At 44.1% G+C, this 27,606-nt stretch overlaps 1 protein-coding gene across 3 annotated transcripts in view; it reads left to right on the top strand.

Moving 5' to 3' along the window:
* Window positions 1-27,606, top strand: part of macrod2 (mono-ADP ribosylhydrolase 2) — a 1,287,980-nt gene that overhangs the window by 1,248,326 nt on the left and 12,048 nt on the right. For 2 of the 3 annotated variants that reach the window (XM_039739038.1, XM_039739037.1), the window contains exons 12-16: window positions 8,317-8,388; window positions 8,853-8,906; window positions 10,148-10,237; window positions 12,113-12,196; window positions 17,143-17,205. In XM_039739038.1, the coding sequence (XP_039594972.1) occupies window positions 8,317-8,388; window positions 8,853-8,906; window positions 10,148-10,237; window positions 12,113-12,196; window positions 17,143-17,205 (363 nt within the window). The remainder of the gene's footprint in view (window positions 1-8,316; window positions 8,389-8,852; window positions 8,907-10,147; window positions 10,238-12,112; window positions 12,197-17,142; window positions 17,206-27,606) is intronic. The other variant, XM_039739039.1, reaches the window with a different exon arrangement.

The following is a 27,606-nucleotide window of genomic DNA, read 5'->3' as shown; positions in this document are numbered from 1 at the left end:
GATATTCTGCAATTTGGGGGGCAGTGAGGGGGAGGCCAAGCCACTCAGTATACCAAAGGGAGGATTTTAAAGTTGCTGCTAAACATAACTGGAAGCATCTACAGCCATTTATAGAGAGTTGTGTTCCTGCCTTGTGATTTTGGCAGCGTTTTTAATTAACCCAGGAGTCGTAATAGACCATGTTGAACAGCCTCTTTGGAAAGCACTGCAGTAATCAGTTCTGCTTTCTTTAAATGAATAACAAACTTCTGCCACCTCAATTATTGTGCGTTTCTCAGCTTGATGACTTGGGCCTCTCTTGTATTGTAGTAATGTGAGGATCTGTGTGAGTGATAACACCTAAATTCCCATTGGACTCAGCAAAGCTAAGGACGTGGCTTAGACATGTGGCAGAATATTGTTGCTTACACACTAAGAGATTTTTATGGGTTTTTTTTCACACAATTAAGAACAAGTAGTTCTTAAAAAAATTCATACTCAATGAAACTCAATTATAGACACAAAAGGGGAAGATATGTGGCATTGGAGGGATTGGGCATCCCAGAATGCTATGCAGCGCTGCATCTACTAACTGGACGTTCATTTTGCTGCACATTGACTGACCTGTTCCTGCCCTGTGTTATGTGTAAAAGAATCCTGTAAAAACCAACATGTCAACATCAAAACAGTAGGAAAAGCCTGCCTAGGGTCCACTGAGGTAGATTACGGTAAGTACATGTCCTTTGTGTGATACGTTTTGTGACTCTTGACAACACACTGGACAGTAGAAGTGCACTTTTCTATTGTTTACACGTGAAAGGGGAAGAATGTCAGTGCCGATCTGCTTGATCATTGCGCCCCTTGTGTTATTGCAGGCTACAACAAGAAGAGTGAGTTTTCACATTATGAACAGAACTCAATCGCAATTATTTTTCTTTTTTGTCACACAGCTACTGTCACACAATGCTGAAGCTTCATGTAACCGAATTCTCCGGGCATATCACTGCAGTTTGGTCATATAGTGCGGTATAATGCATCATTTTCAGTTTCCTATTCAATGTGTGATGATTAATTCACAATGTTTCGCTATCCCCTTGGGATTAATAAAGTATCTATCTATTTATCTCTCGATTCGAGCAACGGTTCTATTTTAGCTTGTTCTGCAACTGCCTTTATAGCTTTTTGTTTGCCAATGTGTTTTTATTTGGGGGTCCCGCCCCACTCAGGAATATTGATGAGTTACCTTAGGGGCAAATTGCAAACAAATATTCATAATTTTTTGCAGCATGATGTTATTTCATCTACTAGATGACAGCAGAATACTGCCCTGAGCATTATTCAGGCTTAAAAATACAAAGTGGATCATTACACGTCACCCCAAGTCTAACTCTTGGTTAGCCGTAATGGCACAGAATGTTGAGCCAGAGTCCCGCTTGGTGTTAATTGTTTAGATTTTTAGCAGTTGTGTAAACACAGTTAAAGTATAAATGGCCACTGCTACTGGGACCATTTAAGTTACGCCATTTTTTATTTAGCCCCAGTCACCAATGCAGCAGGCTTCCTCTCTCTGTGTTAATGGGCCAAGACAACCCCATCTCAAAACTTAAGAGAACCCCTTTATTACCATCCATCCATCCATCCATTTTCCAACCCTCTGAATCCGAATACAGGGTCCCGGGGGTCTGCTGGAGCCAATCCCAGCCAACACAGGGCACAAGGCAGGAACCAATCCTGGGCAGGACACACACAAACACACCCACACACCAGGGCCAATGTAGAATCGCCAATCCACCTAACCTGCACGTCTTTGGATTGTGGGAGGAAACCGGAGCGCCCGGAGGAAACCCACGCAGACACGGGGAGAACATGCAAACTCCACGCAGGGAGGACCCGGGAAATGAACCCGGATCTCCTAACTGCGAGGCAGCAGCACTACCACTGTGCCACCGTGCTGCCCCCTTTATTACCAGTAACCACTAAATCAAATACTAAGCTATGTTAACAGAAAATCTCAAATGTTCAAACTGTAACTCCAGTTGGTACATGTAGCGCCTCAAAGCCCCTCGAGCACCACAGTCTCCTGTAGTTTGATAGACACATAGAGCCGAGAGCAGTCAGGCTACACCTAAAGATTGGTCCAGATGTCCTCTGCTAAAGTCCCTCGTGAACTGGACTAAGCAGGCCCAAGAATGTTTAGTTGCCTCTTAACGTCAAGGCAGCACAGTGCTATCTGTGTGTGTTTGTGTATTCACTCCCAGTCTCCACGGGGCATTCTGTAGGTGAATTTTATTTGGCAACGTTAACTTGCCCTGATATGGATGTTTCAGGGGCAGTAAACCTTGCTGGCCCACCCAGCAGCACTGCCAGGATAGTGTTTACCTCATTCCCAATCCTTTCTGGGAAGAAGCAGACTCAGGTAATTGATGAATGGATGTCATGATGGCAGACGAGTTCTTTTAAGGGATACTCTTTAAGCAGCTGAAGAGAACAATGGCCGAGTACTGCCGTTAGGCTTCTGCTCATATTGATGATTATGTTATGGTGAACAACAACAACAACATTTATTTATAAAGCACATTTTCATACAAAAAGTAGCTCAAAGTGCTTTACATAATGAAGAATAGAAAAATAAAAGACACAGTAAGAAAATAAAATAAGTCAACATTAATTAACATAGAGTAAGAGTAAGGTCCAATGGCCAGGGGGGACAGAAAAAACAAAAAAAAACTCCAGACGGCTGGAGAAAAAAAATAAAATCTGCAGGGATTCCTGACCATGAGACCACCCAGTCCCCTCTGGGCATTGTAACTAACATAAATGAAACAGTCCTCTTTGGATTTAGGGTTCTCACGGAAGGACTTGATGAAGACATCAACTACCTAAGATCAGAGCGTCTCAGGCCAGTTCGCTTCTCAGGTCTACATAACAGAATGATTGTTCTGTTTGATCCTTGAGTCAAGTATGTTTTCTTTTATTGTAATGTTTTTGTTAGTTTTCAAATATTGATTTTCATTTTGCTGTTTCTGGATTGTTTTTGTCTCTGTTAGTATTGTACTATTTGCTTATTCTGTGTTTATGTACTACAGTATATAGAGCAGGGGTGCCCAATGCATCAGTCGTGATCGACCGGTAGATCGCAAAGGTAGTGCAGGTAGATCGTGTTGCATTCAAAAAACATTTTTTTAAATGTTAGTCTATCATGTATCATCCTTATGGCATTTGCCACTTGATTGACAAACAGGGCGGCCAGTCTGAGATCTCTTTTCTTCTCACACACTGGTCATCCCGCACGCACGATCAAACACACGAGCCGCTGCAAAACTCCGGCTATCTAAGTGATCTAGTTAGCCTTCCAATTCATATCGACTACAGAAGGGATTTAAAAAAAAAATTGTTTGTGGAGGGTGGAATTAGAAGAGGATTTTTCTCTCACAATGTCGCAATCGAAGTGCGTTTGTCTGATCTGTCAATCTATCATTGTTATTCCAAAGAAGGAAAATGTGGAAAGGCACTTTTGAACTGTTCATAAAAACTACGAAACTGACTTCCTTCCGAAAAGCAATCTGAGACAGAAAAAGGTGAGGGAAGTAAAATCGCAGTTAATCAGATAGCCGTCATTTTTCACTCGGCTGAATTCAAAAGCTCCTTGACTACATTATTCAGCTCTACTTATTTATGCGAGTCAGCCTTTTCCCACATGAAAATTATTATATCCAAATACTGCAGTGTCCTTAAATGTATTGAATTGTTATTGTGCCATAATGGTTATTCAGTTATGCAAGGTACGACAACATACATTTTATGTATAAAGTATACTCAGTGTACATATATATATATATATATATATATATTATATATATATATGTATATTGTGGAGCCAACCCGGACACAGACAGGCGGACATGTTGTTACTCAACCACCACACGTTTATTATATACACTATGTACAATAATACTGGTCACTCAGGCCCAGAATAAAGTGCACAACACCCCAAATACTCAGTCCTGGCCACACAAATGCCTCTCTTCGGGCTGCCTCCACAGCTCCTCTGTGCCTTGTCCTTCCGCCTCCCGACTCCAGCACTGAATGAATGGAGACGGCCCCTTTTATGCAGTCCCCGGATGAGCCCCAGGTGTTCCCGGCATTCCTCCCTTGGCCACGCCCCAGCGTGGCAGAAGTGCCGGCTGTCCGGGTGCCGTCCTAAAGGCATTGGGGCGCCTCCTGGCAGTGACCACGGGCCCCTACAGGGTGGAGCTTCCATGCCCTGTACCCGTGGACCCCACGTGATCCAGGGTGGGCTTTGACCCTCTTCCGGTTCCCTCACGGCGTCCCGGCCGGGTCGTTGCCCGGCATCCCATATATATATATATATATATATATATATATATATATATATATATATATATATATATATATATATATAATTTTTAATGTAGGTAGATCATTTTGACCTGGTCATTTTAAAAGTAGCTCGCAAGCCAAAAAAGTGTGGGCACCCCGATATAGAGAGTACTGTATATTTATGTTCATTATATGCTGTATGAAGTTTATTTGGCTGAGGTCCTTCAGAGAATCAGGGTCATGGATTGTGAGTACAGTTCACACCTCTGGTTTCCGGGTAGGTTTTGCACTGTTTCTGGATTTTGTTGTTATTTTGGACTCGCCGTTTTCTTTTTGGGTTTCTTTTTTTAGGCAAACCCTTTCTGCCTTACATTTGCTCTTTTTTCCCTAACTTGCGTTTTGTGCTTCTTTTTTGATTGTTTAAATAAATTCTTGATAACTAAAAAACCAAGTTTGCTTTTGCCCATTAAGGCAGAGGTAAATGGTCATTCTCTCCCCAGAGTATTTTTGAAAACCTTCAGCCCATTTTGAGTTTGGGGTAGGCTGCCTGGGGCGAGGTGTTTCATTTGTGGCCCGCTCACCTTTTTACTTGTTTTGGTGTAGCTGATTCAGGAAACGCCTGATGATTGTAGCATTTCTTACACTGGAAGATATAAGAAACAAAATTTCAACTTTGTTTTCTTCTGTATTGTGCTCCTCACTAGTGCAGTAGCAGTGTGACAAATTTTCATGTAAAATGCAAGTATAAATTTTTACATATTATTAAATATATAAATAGTACACATAAAGACACTGATTTCTTTAAGCCCACAAGAAAAAAAACTGATTTACATAAATGTAGGCCAGCAGTGTCTGTCTATTAATTAATTAATTAACCCTGTGGTGAGCCCACCCAAAAAATGGACCACATGCTCCGTGAATGTTCCTGAGGCCCTGTGTGCACAACTTAAGGATGCTAATGACGCCGCTCTTACCTGGATATGGCGGTGGCGTGATAAGACATGATGATGAATTAATTGTTAACCTGTGGGCAGTTGACAACAGAATCAAGTAAAGACTTACCTGTGGTGAGAACTGGAGAGCAAAAACCTTTCCAACATCTCATCTTATATATCAACGTTTACACGTGCAAGTGTGTGTGTGTGTGTCCGGCCCGGAAGTGAGAGGTGGAGTTGGGGTAAGGGCTCTGCCTCTGAGGGAACAGAAAACTCGCTTAGCCGCTAATAACACAAGCGGGGCCAGCATGTCAGCAAAACGAAACCTCAGAAGAAAGACAAAGTCGCTTAGCTGTTAGCATCGTCAAAATGGTATCCCTTTTTCTTTTCCTCCTGCCGCTAATGCACAAGCGATACGAGCACATCGGCAAAACAAATCCTCCTAGCGGAGCGATGCCCAGAGTAGTTCCTTTCAATTATGTGACATCTCTACATTTCAGTTTTTGTTTCTGACAATTTCAGTAGTTTCTAGGACCCTACTTTTTATAGCATGGGCTTACACAGCTAGTAGTGGATAATATAAGAAATCTGCAATGAAACAAATTGGTTTTTTGAAGTCTACGTGAAACAGAAACTGTATTCTCTGTTAAGACATCTGGTAAAATACCAATTTGCACATTTCTTCTTCCTCTTATTGTTATTATATGAACTTTATGAGAGGAACTCCAGCAGGAGCCTCAGTGAGACCCTGAACTCTCAGTTCAGTCAACTGAATGTGAGCTGTAAAAGTGTCACAATGTGTGTCTGTGAGTTGGCCAAACTGGCATTAGTGTTGTGACTGGATGTGCAGGAAGTTCACCATTTTAAAGAGTAAATCCAAAGCCTCCCCTTGACCTCACGCAGTCCCAGCAGGGGTGGTACCGTTTCCCAGTTTTATTTTTATTTCACACAGCGTTAATACAAAAGCAGAAGTAGTGTCTCCCTTGCTATGAGCTCAAGTAAATGTTTTCTTCACACCATTTTCCTGAACATGTGGTGTACGTTGCAGTGCAGGCATAGCCATGGCCACTGTAGGATATCAGAGAATTCTACATTTATAATTACTATTTTAATAATAGTAAGAGCGATTAAGCAAATGTAGAGTGTGTATGTTCTCCCCGTGTGTGGGTTTTGTTGGAGGTTTTCTGCTCACATCCCCAAGATGTGCATGTTAAGGGCAAGTCCACTTTGACCCCCTGTGGTTGTTTGTTTGTTTAAGCCCCTAATGGACTGACATGCCCATCCAGGTTTGGATTCTTCATTAATCCTGTTGGAAAAGGCTTGAGCTCCATGGCCCAGGATTGCATTAAGCTCGTTCGAGAATGAGAATAGGATGGATAAACAACAGGTACTAGATAGTAAAAACACTTACCAGCTCTAAAATGCTAAGTGCGAGATGGGCACTGTCCGTGGTACTGAAGTGGGCAATGGTGCTCTGCCAAGTGTCTGTCAGGCAGCCTAACACAGATGGAAGACAGGAAGCTAGAAGTGCTCAGGAAGCTTACTTTCTTCAAAGTTCTTATTTTATATAATAAACACGCTTCATCTTATCTCATTCTTTCTGTTGGAAATGCAGGAGTGGAAAATGACTACCTGGCAAAATGTTAAAGATGCTGTTGTCAGTTTCTGAATGAGAGTGCATCCGAGGTTTTACAGACCCCATTGTGGAGAGATTGTTCTTCACACATATTTCCGATAGACTGAGCTATCTACAGTCTCAAACTATACAGGCATGCAGCTAGTCCTATCAATTCAAGTCCATTATCTGGTCTTCTCTTTCCCAGCGAGGTCTGATTGCATTTGATTTCCGTTAATTTCTCTCGTCTCGTGTTCTCTTCTGGGTGGCTTTCACTGCTTTCCATTTGTTTGGTTTCGGTTCACCTGCTCTTCTCTTGGTCTGGTGCTCCTTGCTGGTTTCTAGTTTGGTTTTGTTTCTACTGAATTGTTTTTGTCTGTTCTCCTCTGTTAACTCTTTGAGGGCTGAATATTTTTTCCAAAAAAACATAGTTCCTGAAAAGCAATGGTTTCACAGAGAAATCAACATTAAACGTCTGTTGCTGCATGCTGTGGCTGCCAGTTTGCCAAGAATGTGCGACCGGCTTGCTGCCGGGTTGTCTTTTGCGTGGACGAGGCAGCAGCAGCAGCAGCAGGGGTCACGGTCGCAGTGCATTGCAATCTGGTTTCTACCTCTTACCATTGTCTTCCTGGCTAACAGTGCCGTAGGTGTGTCAACTACATGAACCTGTTTAGCACCGCGATTAGCTGGAGACCAATCAGCTGAAGCTGGAACCTCACATTCATTTTCGATCACTTGTATCAAAATTGGAGTCCAGCAAGTCATCGTCCAGTTCAGAGGTAATAGGCAAAACTTTGTCCACGCAGTCGCTTTGACCTCTCGCCATTATGTCAGTGCCATTTTTGCTGTTGTTTGCGCCGTGCTACTCACGCGAGTGCCAGAAGTCTCGGTCAAACCAATGAAGCTAACTTTCCTTCTAGCAACGAGAGTCTAACTAAAAGATAATGGTTGGTTTTGTCACAATTTACATGTTGATTACCATCGTCAGCTCCTGCTTTTGACAGAAGTTGACATCAGCCCTGAAAGAGTTAATGTCCACCTGTATGATTGCTTTGCTGTCTTCTGCTGTCATTTTCCCCCAGTTTGTTAACTTTGCCCTGCTCGCATCTCTTTGCACTGGCCACGTCTCCTCTGATCCGCTCCGGTCAAATTTGCTTTACTTTCTTTTGGGTCCTTCCTGCCTTCTCCTCAGGTTTTCCATTCTCTTGACTTTGCTTCATCTGATCTGTCTGTTCTCGGCTGCCCTTTTCTGGTTGCCACTGGTTTCTCCTGGTCTGGCTGCTTGTGGCATATGGGGCCGAATGTGGATGCAGATTTTGTTTTTCAGTTCAGTTCAGATTATTTGTGACTGGCACTTTTCAGTGAGGACCACCTCCCAAGTACCCCAGACTCCTATCCGCTTCCGTCCTTTTTAAAAATCCCCATTTCTGTGTGTTCATTTCTCAGAAGGTGAAATTGAAGAAGAAGAGGAGGGGGAACACTGTAATCGTGAAAACAAACAAGTGGAAAGTCCGAAAGGTAACCCTTTTCATTCCTCCCCATATGTTGTAAATGTTTATTGGAGAATCAGCAGAGATTGTGATACATGCTTGGAAGACAACTCCACTGTCTCAAATGGAGTGACAGTCTTCTATATGCAGCAGGCAGAGGCCATGATGCCCCAGAGCACCGTGTGACAACCTTCCTTCATACAAACAGAGCAAAACCTACCCATAATACCCAGAGGCCTAACTGCCCGTTATTTTGCTCTTCTCTCATTAGATCTTTTGTATGATGGAGCTGTCCCATCCTGGAAGCGGTGCAGATTGCAGCCTTACCCTTATTTCCCTCAAACCATACCTACTGTATTATAAAGCTTAGGCTGTAAGTGCTTCACCAAACCCACTGGATCGGCACGAGTGCACCCATGGCAAGACGTCGTGGCCATCACGTGCAACCTTACTCTCTTTCCCACAAGACTCACTTTGCTTTCTCCCCTTTAGGTGAGGAGGACCAAAGTGATACTGCAGACATCGAAATGGAGAGCCAGGATTTAGGTAAGACCTGTGATTGCGACATGATGCTACCTTCCACCATCTCTCATTTGAAAAGTGAATTCAAACCATTAGAACAAACAAGGTTTATATGGACCCTGAAATCCATTCTGCAGCCAGTCGCCTTTCAGGGGTGCCCTTACAGTATTGTAGACGCCATCGAGACTGGGATTGAGCAGTCTCTTCCATCAGCTCCTCCTGTCTCATTGCTGCCTTCACCGAGCGCCGCTCTGCTCCACTCCACTTTACTCTACCATGCTCCTGTCACCCTCATACATTGTCATTTTTTGATAATTTCTCAATTGGTTGCAACATTCAACCCTCGTATTTTACAGATGCATATTGCATTGACTTTCTCACAGGAGCAATAAACCTTTGTGCGCTGTCTGGGGAGGGGGAGGCTGCTGTATCTCCACGGGTACGATAAAGCAATTTTACCAGTGAATAGCCTTGACCTTTTTCATATATGACACTTAGATCCCCATGAAAATGTCCAAGGCGCCTTCTGTGATTTCCATGACTCCTTAAAGCAAGTGCATTGTGAAAGATGAAATAAAAACAGCTTGGCGTGCGGGCGGGCGTGCAGATTTCATCTGCCAGTCAGAAATGCGTTCTGCATTCTTATCAGCTGCCCGCTTGTCTCCAGACTGCCTGCATACTTTTTATCGCCTGGCCTCGCATTAGCCACACGTTTTCTTGCTTTTGCTCTCAATTCACCCTTGCGTTTATTTTCTGCTGTTCTAAATACATTTGTCACTCCTACATTTAGCAGTTTTCCCAGGACTCTCATGGCGAGAACTGCAGCTGGATGTGAAGGATGGTGCACTACTGGCAGGTTTGATATTAGGCAGACAGATGCTGGATCAAACGTACTTAAAGAATCCTCAGTCTCCACATAATGCACCATGCCGATTTAACTTGCGCATTATGTGGTTTGTAAAGTTTTTAATTGTATTTTGACTGCGAGCCCATTACACAGCACTCTGAACCTGCACTCCGTGAAGCGCACAGTGCTTTGAATTGAATGAATTGCGTGTCACACCCTGCACACTGGTTTGGTGGCTCATGGAGTTGGAACTTCAACATTTCACAGTCAACCTTTATGCTGCCAGTCTTCGTATAAATGCAAATCAGAACGTGAGTCAGCTCAGCGCGAGTGTCCGTGATGATCGAGAGTTGATTTTACTCGCTCTTCTCTGACAATCCATGGCCCATGTCATCTTATGTGTAACATTTGAATGCAGGCCAGGAGAAGGTCAACCTGAATGAGACAGAGAGCAAAGAAGAGAGTGATGAGGACGCCGCCCAAATGAATGATGGCCAAGACAGAGAAGGTAGGCCTTAACCAGCCCTCTAAACTCTAAAGTGAACTGTAAGGCTTAGAGGGGACAAAGAGATCTGCCCCATGTTGAGGAGATCTTGAATTATGTGCACACATTGTACAGTCAGTTTTTAGGAAGACGAGAGGGAGATGCCACAGGACGAAGGTGTCTGTATCACCGGCACCCATCAATGTGTGTGTAAAACGTGAGCAAGTTTGGACAGCTAGACATCCAGAAAAGCTAGTTGGGGAAAAAATGGTGCATCGCTTCCAAAATGTACGTGTTTTAAGTACGATATATGCACCTTTGTTGTCATGTGCATTTGTACACAGGTGTGTTTGTGTGTGTGTGTGTCTCAGGGGAGTCTGACTAAATGGCGGTGTGTGCTCGAGTGTTGATGTGCAGGCGCGTGTGTTTGTGGGTGTCAGTGTCATATACGGTGCTTTCCAGAATGTTTGGCACAAAGACACATTATCTGTCGATTTCCCCCTCTGCTCCACAGTTTCAAATTTCAAATCAAACAATTCAGACGTGAGTAAAGTGCACATTGCAGACTTTCATTTAAGGGCATTTTGTACACATTTCGGTCACACCGCACTTCTTCTACATTTCCCCCCCATTTTAGGACACCATAATGTTTGGACACAGCAATGGCAGGTCTGTTAAAGCCGCTGTCATATTTAGTTTGTTTGTCGCATATCCCTCACACACAATGACTGCTTGAAGTCTGCGATTCATAGACATCGTCAGGTATTGAGGATCTCCTCTGGTGTTGCTCTGCCAAGCCTCTAATTCAGCCATCTTCAGCTCCTGCTTTTTTGGGGGGTCTTTTCCACTTACATTTTCTCTTCAGCATATGGAAGGCCTGCTCAATTGGATTTAAATCAGGTGACTGGCTTTGGCATTTAAGGATTTTCTAATCTTTTAGCTTTTTTGAAAAACTCCTCTGTTGCCTCAGCAGTATGTTTAGATTATTATCTTGTTGTAGGATGGAGCGCGACCAATGAAGAGAAGTGTTACAGGACCTGTGGCAGCCATACATGCCCAGGCCATAACACTCCCACCACCATGTAGCTAACAGATGAGGTGGTCTGCTTTGGATCTTGTGACGTTCCTTTTGGCCTCCACACTTTGTTCTTGCCATTTCTCTGATCAGGTTCATCTTTGTCTGTTGTGTCCACAAGATCTGTTTCCATATCTGCCCTCCTGAAGACTGTGTATGATCTGTCAGACAGGCGTTTGGGGCTTTTTCTTGACCATAGTGAGGATTCTCCTGTTGTCAGCAGTGGAGGTCTTCCTCGGCCTACCAGTCCCTTTGTGATTACTGAGCCCACCAGTGTGTTCTTTCTTCTTCATGATATTGATTTAGGTCATCATAAAGTTTTACTGATGTCTCTAATCGTTTTACTCTTGTCTTTCTGCCTCATAATGGCTTCTTTGACTTTCACTGCCACAGCTCTTGTCCTCATGTTGAACAATGGCAACTACAGACTCCAAAGAGTAAAAGTAAGCCAAGTTATCTCATGAGGCAATGAAACACACCCGAGGAATCGCAAACACCCGTGACGGCAATTGTCCCACACATTATGGTGCCCTGAAGTGTGGGGACTGGGTAGAAAAAGTATAATGTGATTGAAATGTGTGCAAATCCCGTTAATGTGCACTTTAATTACGTCTGATTTGTTATTTTAAACCATGGAGCAGAGGAGTAAATCAAAGTGAAATGTGCCTTTGTCCCAAATGTTATGGAAGGCACTGTATGTATTTGTGAGTGTTGGCATGTGCTGTATGTTGAAAGGGTCAGGCAGATCAAGGATGGGTCATCAGATCGGAGTGTGTACAACTTTTAAGATGGCCTTCCGTTTTTTTCTTTTTGTATGTTAACAGAAAGCAAAGGCAATCCCGAGAAGGATGAAGTAGCCTCTCAGTTAATGGAGAATGAAAAGGAGGCAGCTGTGCATCCGAGTGACGGTAAGATCGATAAAAAATTCATTCAGCAGCCACTGGCTTCTCTTAAAGCTTTCAGGGCAGGCACTGTGCAAGTCCACACGCCACTCCAGTGCACTAGGACTATTAGTCACTTGACTAGAAACACCGAGAGTTTCCAACAAGGAAAGTGGAAGAGTGTGAGGGAGCTAGCTGAGGGCGTTTGATTGGTTGTGGCCCTCAAGACAACCCTCTACAAATACAAAAACACCATCAAGAAAAAAGTGAATACAAACTTTTAATACACAAAACACTCAAAGGAGTGATAAGGCAGAGAAAGCAAAATGTTAAAGAAAAAAAAATGGAGTAGAAAGAGAAGAGCATGAAACCTGCGCACACTCTTGGCCCAGCTATAAAAGGCTTGAACTGGTAGAACTTACCCACTTTAAAATCCCAAACAAGCACTCCATTCATCTCCTGTCTGTTATTTCTCTCTGCTGAGCATTTCTCCCATCTTATCTGTTCTGGCCAAGAAGTGTCTTTAAAACCCTCTTGGCGTCAACGTTCAGCCAAACCCCAGTCTTGCTTCCAGAGGCAAAGGCTGATATCAGGCCAAAACTCCTTGTAGAGGCCTCTGATATCCCTGCTCCCCTGAGCCTTCAGTTGTTCTTAAAGAATCAGGTTTTCATGGCAGCTCACCAGCTGCCTGCTGTGTTTAACGGTCAGCCCGCTCTCATATAGTCTCTTCTGACATTATGCCCTCTGGTGGCGAGAGGGTGGCATTTCCTCCCTGGATTTCTTGCTGTTTTATCAGGAGGGTCAGACATGCTGGCTAGCAGTGAAGGGTGTCTGCCCTGCAATGTTCAGGTATACCGTAGATCCCGGAATACAGGCCGACCCGGTATATTAGCCAAACCCCTTCTCTACCTACTAAATTACATGTATTTGCCGATGACCGGTATTTAAGCCGACCCCCTTCTCCAAGCAAAATTTTCTAAATTTCCTTAAAAGTGTCTCTTCGGGTATATTTATAATGTTTATCGGCGAGAATTTGAGACTGCCGGCATTTTTGATATATAATATAATGTGCATTATTTAGCAAAACACCAATCATATTTCTAATGTACTAACCAAAAAGTTATAAAAAGTGCCAAGCCTACTTCGATTAAGCTAGGAGCATGGCGGCACGCATGGTCACAGCGGCTCAGGGCTCTCCTTTTCAGTGCACTTTTTTGTTGTTTTTGTACTTTTTTTTTTTGTCCTTGTTTGTGCACGATCGGTTTGGCGAACATGCGCTACACCATTCAGAACCTTATAGACATCGGTGTCCAGAGCCAGACATCTGTTTCGAGTGTTTTTCATCACACGCACAACATCCCAGACAACATAGCGAGACCAGCGGGCTCTCCGTGGATTGTTGTCGGGTCTAGGAGACGACACAGACGGAGGAGGGAAAGAAAGCAGAAGCGGGGCAGCAAAACCCGGCGTTATGCTAAAGCTAAAAAACAACCATACAAGCCCTATACAGAACTCTTTTCTGCACTGAAGGAGCTGCTTTTAATCTCATTGTAGATGCGTATAGTGACAATAAAAGGCATTCTATTCTAGAAACCATTTCATACTGTACTCACCATTTAATTTGACATCTTTGGGCTGCAGGAAGGGAGGAGATATTTCCACACAATGTCCATCTTCGTTTCGATTGCAATCGCTTACTTTTACCTTCTCTTCCTTCCTTAGCAATTATGTGTCTTGCTTGCATGGTCTTAATAAATTATATATATATAGGTAAATCACTGCAATGACGGAAATTACATCCACAAACACATGTATCTGGGCGCCGACTGACGCTACTAACGCTCTCGGTTGTTTGTTTACAATCTCGCAAGCGGATACACGTGACCGCATCCGTTTCGTAACGCAAGATGTTGATCGTAAATCAAAACAAAAAATTTCATTTTAAAAATTTGTTATAATTTTTATTAATAAAATCAACAAGTAAAACACTTTTTTGAATAAATTCTTTATTTAATTTAAAGTACCACCATGCAAAGTTACTTCTTCATCTGAAAGATGGCTCTGTGGTTTCGTCATTATTTACTTCCGTATTCATCGGCAAAACCGGCATTGCGCTAGAAAACTTGAATCTGAAACGATACTCGTTGTATAAACCGACCCCCAAACTCCAAGCCAAAAATCTAGGACGAAATTCTCGGCTTATAGAACGGGATCTACGGTAGCTGGCCAGCGGCATGGAAGGAGAAGGTTCTGGGGGAGAATTCATCATGACATGGCACGCACAGAAGGACACGGTATGCAGCTTAGAGGCTGTCCCATCTGTGAGGTGCTGGGAGTTCTTCTATTGCTCTCTGTGATGTGAAAGTTTCTTTGTGCTGGAATGTGGTTGAGGAGCAGAAGAAGACAAAGAGTTGTGCTTAATTGTACTTGTGGCTGTCGTGGGAAACGCTTGCCCAAGAAGAGTTTAACACGAATAAAAACTCTTTATTCATTTTACACTTATGTCCAGGCCTGTCTGTATTGGGTTTGGGGAGCTGAAGTGCCCCCTGGTGGCCACACTATCTATCTATCTATCTATCTATCTATCTATCTATCTATCTATCTATCTATCTATCTATCTATCTATCTATTATATAGTGCCTTTCACATTTATCTATCTATCTATCTATCTATCTATCTATCTATCTATCTATCTATCTATCTATCTATCTGTCTATCTATCTATCTGTCATCGATCGTATTATTTGTCCTGTGAGTCTGTATCTTTGTTTTTAATCTTTTTTGCTGCTATATGCGTCTTAATTTCCTCTTGGAATCAATAAACTTTATTTATTTTTTACACAATTGACTAAGATGAAAGGTTAATGTTACATCACAGTGTGAATAATTTGGGTAGCTTTGTTCTGTCCAAGTTGTTGAACTTGTGGAATTTTGAAATTGAAAACTCATGTTTAGTGTCTGTCCAATAGCATGCGAACTCAGTATAACATCATAAACAATATGGCCATGGTCATACAAAGATCAACACAAAATGGCGGTGACCATACCAAAACAAGAAAACAAAATGGCAATGTCAGAATAATAATAAAAATAATAAACAACAGGAAAAATAAGCTTAAAAACTGTGCTTTCAGAGTGATTGAACTCTTAAAAGAAGAAGTGAATTGGTGAGGAAGAGGAGAAAGGCTGCTGTGGAATTCTTTTAAATAAATGTCCTGAAGTCACTCTACAAAAGTATATTTCTATACTATATAGTGCATTTAATGTACTTAAAGGTGTATTTTTAAGTCATATATTTAAATTATGTTTACACGTGTGTTCATTGAACAGAGCTGTCGGAGTGTGTCGTAAGTGAGCTGCAGTTCCTCTTGAGCTGCTCTGACTGAACACAGACCTGTCCAAGCTGACATACTGCACCGTAGATAAGAAACGACAGCTCAAGAGCAAGTAGTGATCCTGCAGACTGTGGAAAGCTAGAAACTTAAAGTACACAACTTGGCACATTGTCAAACCATTGCCATTTTAGGCAAGGCTATGGAAATCATTTGTTCTATGATGGCAATATATATATTGCATATTCAAAGTAAATAATATAGAAAGATATATAGAATAATGCATAAAAATCATTTCCTGCACAGCATATTGGCAGGAAATGAAACTTTATTTGTAGCCTGAATAAGTTGTATGTTATTGTAGGATTCAGGAGGGCAATCTGAATATCTGAAATGGGAGCAATTCGAAAAAAAGAAATTCGTGAAAATTAAAATATGGCTTTTTGTAGTCCGTAAGTTTAAGGCAGTGTCAGGTAGTGAAAAAACTACAGGGAGCCTGAAAAAGAACTCAGAAAAAGTGGGCAATGGCAAAACTGCAAACATTTAAAACACATGATGGCTAAGGGCTTTAGTGGAGACTGAAAGGCACAATGCTCGAGCACACACACTCAAGTGCATTATTTTGTATTATTCACTGATTGTGTCATCTGATTTCTGCTTAGAAAGGGGTGACAGGTGATACAAAAATATACAGTAAGGAGGGCAAAGCTGGGCCTATACTAAGTAACACCTGATGCTATCCCTGAAGCGGAGATAATGGTGCATGTACTGTATAGGAGTCCACCTCCTCAGTCCTGCTTGGCGGAGCTCCTTGCCACATGGACTTACTGTGGAAACTTTATGAAGAACCTTACTGATATATGAGCCTCTCTTTTGAATGGTGGAATTTCCATTTTTGAGAGCCCATTTTAGTAAAGTGTTGAGAAGCAGCCAGCATGTGTGTCACCTGTGGGGCAGGCGTCGTCACAGAGCTGAGCTGAGCTGTGCTGTGGTGGCAGTCTCTCTCTCTGTCGAGAAATGGGTGTGGGGATTAAAAGTGGCTTTTCAGTCATTTCTGTGCCTCTCTTGCTCCCTCTTTGCTTTTGACAAATTGAAGGCAGCATGTTGAGGAGAGAGCTGCCGGTGTGAGAGAATGGAAGTTAACAGCAGGCGGTGAGCGCCTCATGTCACCTAATGGACTTGACGCAAACAAGCCTCTCTTATTCAGTCGGTAATGGAGGGGCATTGTGTGCACCATTCATTATCTGTTCACCTCTGCCTTCCTCATCACAACATCAAAGCAACTATTTTAGGGCAAGCCTCCTAAGAAAGTGCCATGCGGGCCCAATTTGTGCGGTGCTTTGATGGCAGCCCTTTGATCAGCAGCGCCTTGCATCCTCTGTCTAGCTGCGTAGTCATGTCGAAGGCGCTGCATTTAATGCAAGTTGGTGTGACTGGCTTTGTCCAGTCTGTGTTAGTGAGTGGGACATGGTCAGCTACATGGATGCAAGCAGACATAGGCAGGTGGGGAAGGTTAGGGGGCTGAAGAAGACCCTGCTATTCCTACAGTGGAGACACTTCTTGCTCATCTTCACAGGCTTGTTTTTTCTTTACTGCTTATTGCTGACACAGCTCTACATGTGCTCTTTGTCCCTCTTATAGATTCCGCACTGGGGCCTGAAGAGCATCCCAAAGACACTAGGAAACAAGAGGGTCCAGGAGACGGTAAGGAGATTTTTAATGAAAATAGCAAAGCGTGAAAGTAGAAGGTCATAGGACATGGCTGTTTTCTTTGTTCCATTTTGGCAAGAAGCGTAGCAAAGTGGCACAGGAGATGCTGGATTGTGAGCTCATGCCACGCAGTAGTACAGGAGGAGGTGGACCACGACCACTTTAGACCCACGGGCGTGTGCCCCTGAGGTTCTGAATCAGTTTTTTACAGAGACATTCCTAATGAAGGTAGCCCAAGAAAGTTGATGGTGGCACATCACTAAGGTGTGGTGGTGCCTGCCAAGCCTGATGTAGCCGTTTCAAATGGCTTGTCCAGAGGTGGGTGGTGATTGTATAATGGAAGATGCACTGAAATGCTGATCTCCCCTTTACCTTCTTCAGGATATCAGCCAGCCCGTCTGCCCTGAGGTGTGTGTGACAGTGAGCCATGCATCCTGGTATGACACAAATCTGCATCCCTGCACACAGGCTGTCTGTGCCTCACTGCTGCTTCTGGGCACTAAGCTAACGTCAGGAAGTGTGAGTTAGAAAAGGCCCTCCATGCTCCCTTATTGCTACTGAGGCATCCCTTTTCCTGGCACTGCGGCCACAGAAATTCTTTTTTTGATCATTTTACACATGAATGATGACTTTATGCCTACAGTCTATGGTGGATAACAAATACGCCGCTGCTGTGTGTTTACATTTGGTGGTCAATTATGTGGAAAGTCAATTTGCTGGCACTTAATAAAAGCGCGGTGCCAGGGTCACTGCACACGAGAGCTGATGAGAGCAGAGGACCCTGGACGCATCGCCTTGGCGTATTTCTTTTCATGTCAGAGAGGAGATGGAAATCATAAACACCACACTGGGTGTGATAGAAGAGCCATCTGCCTCATGAAAAGGAGGAGAACGGAGGCCGGGGCAACAGAGACTTGTCCCTGACACTTTTTATTATGTAATGCCAAGACACCCCTGGAGACGTTCACTGCTGTATACTTTTTAAAGTTGGGTATGGATAAGCTTAGGGTTACGGGTAACATAACATGGCTACAGAGTCACCTACCCCACTTTTAAAAATCTGTATTCACAAGTGTCGCCCCTTCCCCATTTTGAAATTAAGGTCACATGCCCAGCAGGCACCATTGCTGGGGTAGCTGGGTCAGTGAGTGAGAGAGAGCCTTAATGGACATTAAAATGCTCCATAGGGCCCACCCTACTGCTTGTCACTCTCCACAATGCTCATGCAGGTGCTGCTCTGTGGTACCCAGGGACATATGCATGTCGTCTGTGTGCCCTCTGCCCACTACATAGCCTACCTGTGGCATGGTAGTACATCAAGCCTGCATCAATAGCTCTTCTAATAAACCTTGGGCTGCTGGGCTCATCATGGAAGCGTGTGGCCTAATCCACAACCCAGGCTGCATGGGGTACTCCTTGGGCACCTCTCCACCTTTGTAGGAGGCCATGAAGTTCTCAGTATGTTAGTTTGGCCTGGGAATTCAGCAAGCTGTGCACTCGTACAACCTGCCTATGAAATGTTATTCTTTCATGTACAAAACAAACGTCATGTTACTGCATTGTTATTTTGTTGCACTAGCTGCTTTTTCTTCATCCTATACATTCTTACCTTTTGTTTTCATTATTTTACTTTGTCATTCTGTGAGAAAATGATGTACAACATTAGAACAATTGTGACGAGAAGTGGCCATTCAGCCCAACAAGTTTGTTCATCCTGTACACCTAACGTGTCCAAAATAACATCAAGTCGAGATCTGAAGGTCCTTAAAGTTCTGCTCTCCACCCCTCTACTCGGTAATTTATTCTTTGGGCCTGTGGTTCTTTGTGTGAAGAAATACCTTGTAACATTTGTAGGAAATTTGCCCTTGACGAGTTTCCAACCGTGTCCCCGTGTTCTAGTTGTGGGGTGTTTTTTAAAGTAATGCCTGGCATCCAGGAGCATGAGATCGACAGGCGGATCGGTGCGGTGTCCGCAGTGATGCGGGCTCTGTATCAATCTGTCGTTTTGAATAAGTAAGGCAAAGCTCTCAATTTACCAGCCGATCTACGCTCCTACCCTCACCTATGGTCATGAGCTATGGGTATTGACTGAAAAAACGAGATCGCGAATACAAGCGGCTGAAATGAGTTTCCTCCGCAGGGTGTCTGGGCTTTCCCTTAAAGATAAGGTGAGAAGCTCAGTCATCCGGGAGGGGCTCAGAGTAGAGCCGCTGCTCCTCCGCATCGAGAGAAGTCAGATGAGGTGGCTCGGCATCTGATCAGGATGCCTCCTGGACGCCTCCCTGGTGAGGTGTTCCGGGCACATCTAACTGGGAGGAGGCCCTGGGGAAGACCCATGACATGCTGGAGGGACTATGTCTCCCGGCTGGCCTGGGAACGCCTCGGGATTCCCCCAGAAGAGCTGGAAGAAGTGGCCTGGGAGAGGGAAGTCTGGGCATCTCTGCTCAAGCTGCTGCCCCCGCGACCCGACCCCGGATAAGTGGAAGAGGATGGATGGATGGATGGATGGCTGGTATCTACCTTTCATAGCTTTTAACACTACAAACGTGAGACCACTTAATCTCCAGCGGTGAACAGGTTCAACTCAGGCACTTCTTGTGACTCGTACATTGCAGTCCTGGAATCAGCCTAGTTGCTCTTCTCTGGACTTCTTGCTATGTCTTTTTTGTAATCTGGAGACCAAAACTGCACACAGGACTCCAGTGGGTTATGTAATTTAATCATAGCCTCCCTTGACATCGTGATATTATATAATCCAACATTTTATTAGCCTCCTTGATGGCTTTTGTACATTGTGTGGATTTAGACAGCTACATCCTTCTCATAAGGTGTATTTTCAAGTTTCAGACCTCCCATTGTGTATTTAAGTCTAACATTTTTACTTCCTACGTGTATTACTTTACATTTACTTATATTGAATTTCATTTGCCACACGTCAGCCCAAGACCCTCTGTAATGATTCATTGCATTTGAGATCATCTGCCAATCCACTTATCCTGGTCCCAGCTTGTTATTTATATTCCTATCCAAATCATTTCTTGTATGTACATTAAAAACAGCCGCAGCCCCAGCACTCACCCCTGCTGGGCACCACTCTTAACATCGCCCAATTCTGCTTCCTGTGTTTGAGCCAATTCTGTACCCATCTACACAACACGCCACCTAGTTTGGTATCAGCTTATTGATTATAATCTTGTCCATAACATTTATGTATATTAAAGCGAGCAGCGATTTGATGTTATTTTGGAGGAATTAAGAGAATAGGATTGGCAAGCTTGGTTGGACTACATGGCCTCTTCTTGTCAATTTTCTTTAATGTTTTCTGAGACCCCAGCACTGACCCCTAAGGGTCATCAGCCAGTGAAGAAGGTCCCGCTCACCATCACCCTCTGCTTCCAGGGTTTAACTCTTTCAGGGCTGATGTTGACTTTTGTCAAAAGGAGGAGTTGATGATGGTAATCAACTATAAACTGTGACAAAACCAACCATTATGTTGGACTCTCGTTGCTAGATTCATTGGTTTGACCGAGATTCCATGTGCTCATGTGAGTAAGCAAGGCGCACACAGCGGTAAAAATGGCACTGCCATCTGGCGAGAGATCAAAGCGAATGCGAAAAGCAAAATACTCCATGGACGACGTCTTGCCTATCATCTCTGAACTGGACTATGACTTGTCAGACTCAGATTTTGATATAAGTGATTGAAGACGAATGTGTGGTTCCAGCTTCAGCTGGTCGGTCGCCAGCTAGTTGTGGTACTGGCAATGTTCACCAGGGAGGAATGCCACTTAAAAATCAGATTGCAGTGCACTGCGACTGTGACTGCTGCTGCTGTCCCAACCACACAAAGACAATTCTTAGCAAACTGGCAGCCACAGCATGCAGCAACAGGCGTTTTATGTTGATTTCTGTGTGAAGCCATCCTTTTTTTGGAAAACATATTCAGCCCTCAAAGAGTTAAGCCAATTGCTCTCCCACCTACACACTTGCCCTGAATTTCCACTTTTTTAGTTTGATGCCCAACTTCTCAGGTGGCACCTTATTAAAACACGAGGTACATCACATAATATGGCCCCCCAGCTCATTGCATCCTTTTGTTGCTTCCTCGTAGAATTCCAGCATATTAGCGAAACACAACCGCCCTCATCTGAACCCGTGCTGGCCTCTTCTAGACATGTGCACCTCAATCTGTGCCTTCATAATTCCTTTCGTTAACTTACCCATGATGCAGCTGAAATGAAATAGCTCCCGGGATCAGCCCAGTCACCCTCTTTAGACAACAGGATAATATCTGCTAGCCTCCAGTCTTTGGGGATTTCCCCAGTGTGCAGACATTTTCCAACTATATGTGGCAAGCGTTTAATTATGTAATCACAGACACATTGTCTGGTTGCGATTATCTGTTGGATTTCTTGGGGTCTTCCAGGAGAAAGGCTGAGAAGGTTCTGTGTACCTCACAAAAGCGACTGTGGGCCTGCATCAGGTATTTGCAGAGACTTTTCTGATGCTGGCAGCCCAAGAATGTTAACGGCGGCACATCACTAAGGTGCCCAGCCTTAGTTTGTGCTGTCCAAATGGCTTTGGCCTGAGGTGGGTGGTGATTGGATAATGGCGGATACACCGAGATGCTGATGCTCCTTGTTAAACAACGATTGGTTTAACGATATCATCGAAAAGCTTTAAAAAGTGTTGCCTCACCCTGGCATTGACACAGTAACAGCCTACTCACTGAGACCACCGTAGCTAACAGAGAGTGAGAGTGATTGTTTGGGGTCTCCCAGCTGGGCCTGTTGTGGATGCTGCTGAATGATACTTTAATTGAAGTTATGATTTGTTTTCTGATAGTTTTTTGTTGTTATGGTTATGTTGTCACCGCTGGGACTTTAAGATGGCACTGGATGCTGGGTGGCATTTCCCAGCTCTGAAGCCTCCTGCTCGACACAGCTGATCAGGGTATCACTAGGATGTCGCCCTCTTGTGGTTCCACACTAACAGAGGAGGTGCCTGGTGGACCTGCTACTCCCTGAATGCCCCTCAGGCCCTTTGGCACATGTCCTTACATTGACTGGATGCGTGTTATTGTGGCGACTGACATGTGCGTGTGAAATGTTCTGTGACAGCCATTGCAGCAGGCTTACTTAAAATGACACAGCTTTCTCCGGCAGTGTGTCTTCCCTTGTAATAAGAATGTCACTGCATGCGCACAGTGTCGCTGAAAAATGAGACTCGGTGACACCTTGCATTTATCTTTTTCCCATTTAGTTATTTACAAAAGCTCCAAGCCCGGCATTTGTAGATGATATTCCACTGAAACATTTGACGTGGAAGTAATGAAAAACTGAAGCGTGCCAAGGAGGCGTCTCGGCTTTCCAGTCGGTGTCACTTGGGTTGCTTTATCTGCACCTTAGCTCTCTGTGCACATGGGGGCACTGCTGCACCCGTCTTTTTACTTGACCCCCCTTGGCTCAGCTCAAATCATTAAGAACTTTAATTAAAAGTTAACGTTCTTAATGATGTGATCTCCGCTTGCTGCCTCAGCCTCTGGCTTGGAGTTCCCAGCCTTGTGGTGGGACGTGCTGTGGTGTATCGAGTGTCCCAGCAGATTAAAACTCCCGTGGGCAGAAGGCCCGAATGACATGGCCGTGTCGGACTGGGAGCTGCGGCTTATGGTGTCTCCCTGCCACCCAGTAAGTGTGCCTCTCTTGTAAGTATTACCGGGGGCATTTTGAAGCTGTGCCCGTTGTATTTTTTGGAGACATTAACCTGGACAGCGCTTGTCATTCATGTCATTTGTATTTTTGCTTAGAATCGAAACAAATGGCAGTGGGGCTACTGGAGGTACATTAGGGGCAGTGAATGAGTGTGACATGTGGAACAGACGGCAGTGACCTGATCTGTCCTGGGCTGGGCTGCTAGCACTCCCTGGCCTTACCTGTTTGTCTGTCTTTTATTTCAATGTTCACACACAATGCGGAGTCAGCGTTAGAGAGGCATGAAGAAGATGAGAGCAACAAACCGGCCATGACAGATTGGGACAGACAGACAGACACACACACACAGACCACTGCAGGTACTTGGCCCCAAGCATTTCTGTCTGCTACGATGTCTTATACTTCACGCTCAGAACACGTATGCGTCCGCATCATGGCTGCCACGTGTTCCCAGTGTTCATTTGACACGTCCTCTGAGAAAGTCCTCAGAAATGAACGCGACGCATGCGTTAGTTGCTGTACCAGCTAAAAGTTGGGGGAACGGTGTGATAAAAGTCAGAATGTGACGTCAGAGTCTCTGGTTACTACCTACGTGACAGAAAGTCGCTTTGAGGATCTTACGGGTTCAACGTGTGCGCTTCGATGCTTGATGAATGGTTTGTTGTGGTGAAGTACAATGCTGACATACAGATGCATTCGTAGTGCTTTTATATTCAAGCGTCGCATATAGGAATATCGGAATGACACGATACCTTTTAAAAGTCTCACATACCGTCGTCTTTTTATTTTTTCTGGGGCTTCCTCCTGACCTGACAGTAGGAATCGCCACACAGAACACATTCAATTTACTCTCTGCACATTCAGAATCCTTAGCTTTATACTTGATATCACTTTCATGATGAAATGCATTGATTTTGTTTAAATAATTATCAATCCATCCATTTTCCAACCCGCTGAATCCGAACACAGGGTCACGGGGGTCTGCTGGAGCCAATCCCAGCCAACACAGGGCACAAGGCAGGAACCAATCCTGGGCAGGGTGCCAACCCACCACAGGGCACACACACACACACACAACACACACCAGGGCCAATTTAGAATCGCCAATGCACCTAACCTGCATGTCTTTGGACTGTGGGAGGAAACCCACGCAGACACGGGGAGAACATGCAAACTAAATGCAGAGAGGACCCGGGAAGCGAACCCAGGACTCTTAACTGCGAGGCAGCAGCGCTACCCACTGTGCCACCGTGCCGCCCCGTTTAATGAATACTGTTAATAATTACACACACGGTGGCGGAGCGGCAGCGGTGCTGTCTCGCATGGAGTCACGTCGCTGGTATTCCCTGCATGTTTTCCTCAATGTGCTCCGGTTTCCTTCCAAAGATATGCAGATTTGCCGACACTAAAATGACGCCAGTGTGTTGACCTTGCCATCCAGGGATTGTTTCAGCCTCGTGCCCAATGCTAGCTGGAATGGACACATCCCTGGATTGATGATTTCATCGTTAAACATCCTTTTCAGAGCTGTTGCGGTAAGGTGTCATCAGGATTTAATGGCTGTTCCAGGCAATTCACAACACAGCAAAGCCGAACCTGTTCTCACCGTGATGATATCTCGCTCTGCTCTCGCACCTGGTGGATTCCTCCAGATTTACGTAAAGCACGCGTGTGAGTATAAAACATTAAAACACTTACATAGCAGAAGTGTCCGCTGGAGCACACGTTGTGTCGCGTGAAGTATAAACCCGGCCTGTGACATAACGACAGCAAAGAGAGTTCAGATGAGCGTCGTGGTTTATGGTTACACTGCATGTTAGAAGGCTGTGGCTGTACTCTCATGGCATGCATGCATTTCTAGTTAGACAGTAATGTTACATTTCTTTAGTTATTCGTTTAGGCGGAAGGTGGCCATTGTGCAGCCTTGCCCGTGCTTTACTGGTGTTGTCAAGCAGACTTGTAGATCGGAGTGTTTTGTGTCTGCACCTCCTGTGGCTCTTTGTTATCAGCTCTCTTAATGGCCGTCCTTCTGAAGGGGTACAACATACCCTTTGCTACGAGTGCACATTTTGCAATTCATCTTTTCCACAACTGTACAGTGGTGTGAAAAACTATTTGCCCCCTTCCTCATTTCTTATTCTTTTGCATGTTTGTCACACAAAATGTTTCTGATCATCAAACACATTTAACCATTAGTCAAATATAACACAAGTAAACACAAAATGCAGTTTTTAAATGATGGTTTTTATTATTTAGGGAGAAAAAAAAATCCAAACCTACATGGCCCTGTGTGAAAAAGTAATTGCCCCCTTGTTCAAAAATAACCTAACTGTGGTGTATCACACCTGAGTTCAATTTCCGTAGCCACCCCCAGGCCTGATTACTGCCACACCTGTTTCAATCAAGAAATCACTTAAATAGGAGCTGCCTGACACAGAGAAGTAGACCAAAAGCACCTCAAAAGCTAGACATCATGCCAAGATCCAAAGAAATTCAGGAACAAATGAGAACAGAAGTAATTGAGATCTATCAGTCTGGTAAAGGTTATAAAGCCATTTCTAAAGCTTTGGGACTCCAGCGAACCACAGTGAGAGCCATTATCCACAAATGGCAAAAACATGGAACAGTGGTGAACCTTCCCAGGAGTGGCCGGCCGACCAAAATTACCCCAAGAGCGCAGAGATGACTCATCCGAGAGGTCACAAAAGACCCCAGGACAACATCTAAAGAACTGCAGGCCTCACTTGCCTCAATTAAGGTCAGTGTTCACGACTCCACCATAAGAAAGAGACTGGGCAAAACGGCCTGCATGGCAGATTTCCAAGACGCAAACCACTGTTAAGCAAAAGAACATTAGGGCTCGTCTCAATTTTGCTAAGAAACATCTCAATGATTGCCAAGACTTTTGGGAAAATACCTTGTGGACTGATGAGACAAAAGTTGAACTTTTGGAAGGCAAATGTCCCGCTACATCTGGCGTAAAAGGAACACAGCATTTCAGAAAAAGAACATCATACCAACAGTAAAATATGGTGGTGGTAGTGTGATGGTCTGGGGTTGTTTTGCTGCTTCAGGACCTGGAAGGCTTGCTGTGATAGATGGAACCATGAATTATACTGTCTACCAAAAATCCTGAAGGAGAATGTCCGGCCATCTGTTCGTCAACTCAAGCTGAAGCGATCTTGGGTGCTGCAACAGGACAATGACCCAAAACACACCAGCAAATCCACCTCTGAATGGCTGAAGAAAACAAAATGAAGACTTTGGAGTGGCCTAGTCAAAGTCCTGACCTGAATCCAATTGAGATGCTATGGCATGACCTTAAAAAGGCGGTTCATGCTAGAAAACCCTCAAATAAAGCTGAATTACAACAATTCTGCAAAGATGAGTGGGCCAAAATTCCTCCAGAGCGCTGTAAAAGACTCATTGCAAGTTATCGCAAACGCTTGATTGCAGTTATTGCTGCTAAGGGTGGCCCAACCAGTTATTAGGTTCAGGGGGCAATTACTTTTTTACACAGGGCCATGTAGGTTTGGATTTTTTTCTCCCTAAATAATAAAAACCATCATTTAAAAACTGCATTTTGTGTTTACTTGTGTTATATTTGACTAATGGTTAAATGTGTTTGATGATCAGAAACATTTTGTGTGACAAACATGCAAAAGAATAAGAAATCAGGAAGGGGGCAAATAGTTTTTCACACCACTGTAGCTCCAATTCCATCAACATATCTGTGATTAACAGTGAAAACACATCGTTCACGTTTACCGTTCGCCCATTGACATCTTTGAAACTCTGATTTTACAGGAAGGTTTTTTCCTTGCGAGGTAGGATTTATTTTTTAAAAATGCAGTGTACCCTCCGCACATGCGAGACACATTTTGAGAATGAATTGGGGTCCTTTTAGGAGACTCCTTAGCTGTAGACAGTTTATCATAATCAGAAGCTTGCTTGCTGTCTGTCAGACCAGGTTAACAAGACCACCTCTGATCTTTGCTTTTCAAAATCACCATCCCCTACTCTGAGCGCCATCTTCACGAGGCGTTGGATTGGTTGAGAACTGTGACACTCGGTGAGCCGTCTAATTGTTCCTGCCCACATTTTAGCCAAGATCACTCAATGTCGCCTGCAAGAGGAATGTTTTATACATCTGGCCCTGTAAGTGAGTGGAGTCTGAATGTCCCACCTATGTGTTAGTGGATTTTTCTCGAAGCGCTGTATTTTTTTCTCTCATGCCCCAAAAATGTCCGTTAGTTTGATTGGTGTATCTCAATTGCCTCTGCATGTTTGAGTGGACTGAGACCCCATCTGGTCCACTGAATCCGACCTTGAACATCATTGGCACCAGCCTCTCGTAATCCTAAACTGGGCTAACTGTGCCAGGTAATGGATGGAGACAGCTGCCATGTGTAGCAAGTATGGGGGATCGCCTAAATCTGAACAGGCCTCAGCCTATTTGTAATTGTGCTAACCTATCATGACAGCCATGCAGTGAGCAAGTTCCAAAGCTGGAGCAGTGAAAGGAGATGTGCCAAGTTTATGTTACGCAAAGTCTACTCGTAGGAACTTGCTGGTATTCTTCATCATTTTGAATGCTGCTCTGTGATGGCTCTGCTATATAAAACAAAGATGGTTGGATTAGACTCGAAGCCTTCACCTTAGCAGTGCACCTCAGCGGTGGCCA

This window comes from Polypterus senegalus, chromosome 16 (genome assembly GCF_016835505.1).
Source record: "Polypterus senegalus isolate Bchr_013 chromosome 16, ASM1683550v1, whole genome shotgun sequence".
In the NCBI taxonomy this organism is placed as follows: Eukaryota; Metazoa; Chordata; class Cladistia; order Polypteriformes; family Polypteridae; genus Polypterus; species Polypterus senegalus.
This window is presented reverse-complemented; position numbering and strand designations above follow the sequence as displayed.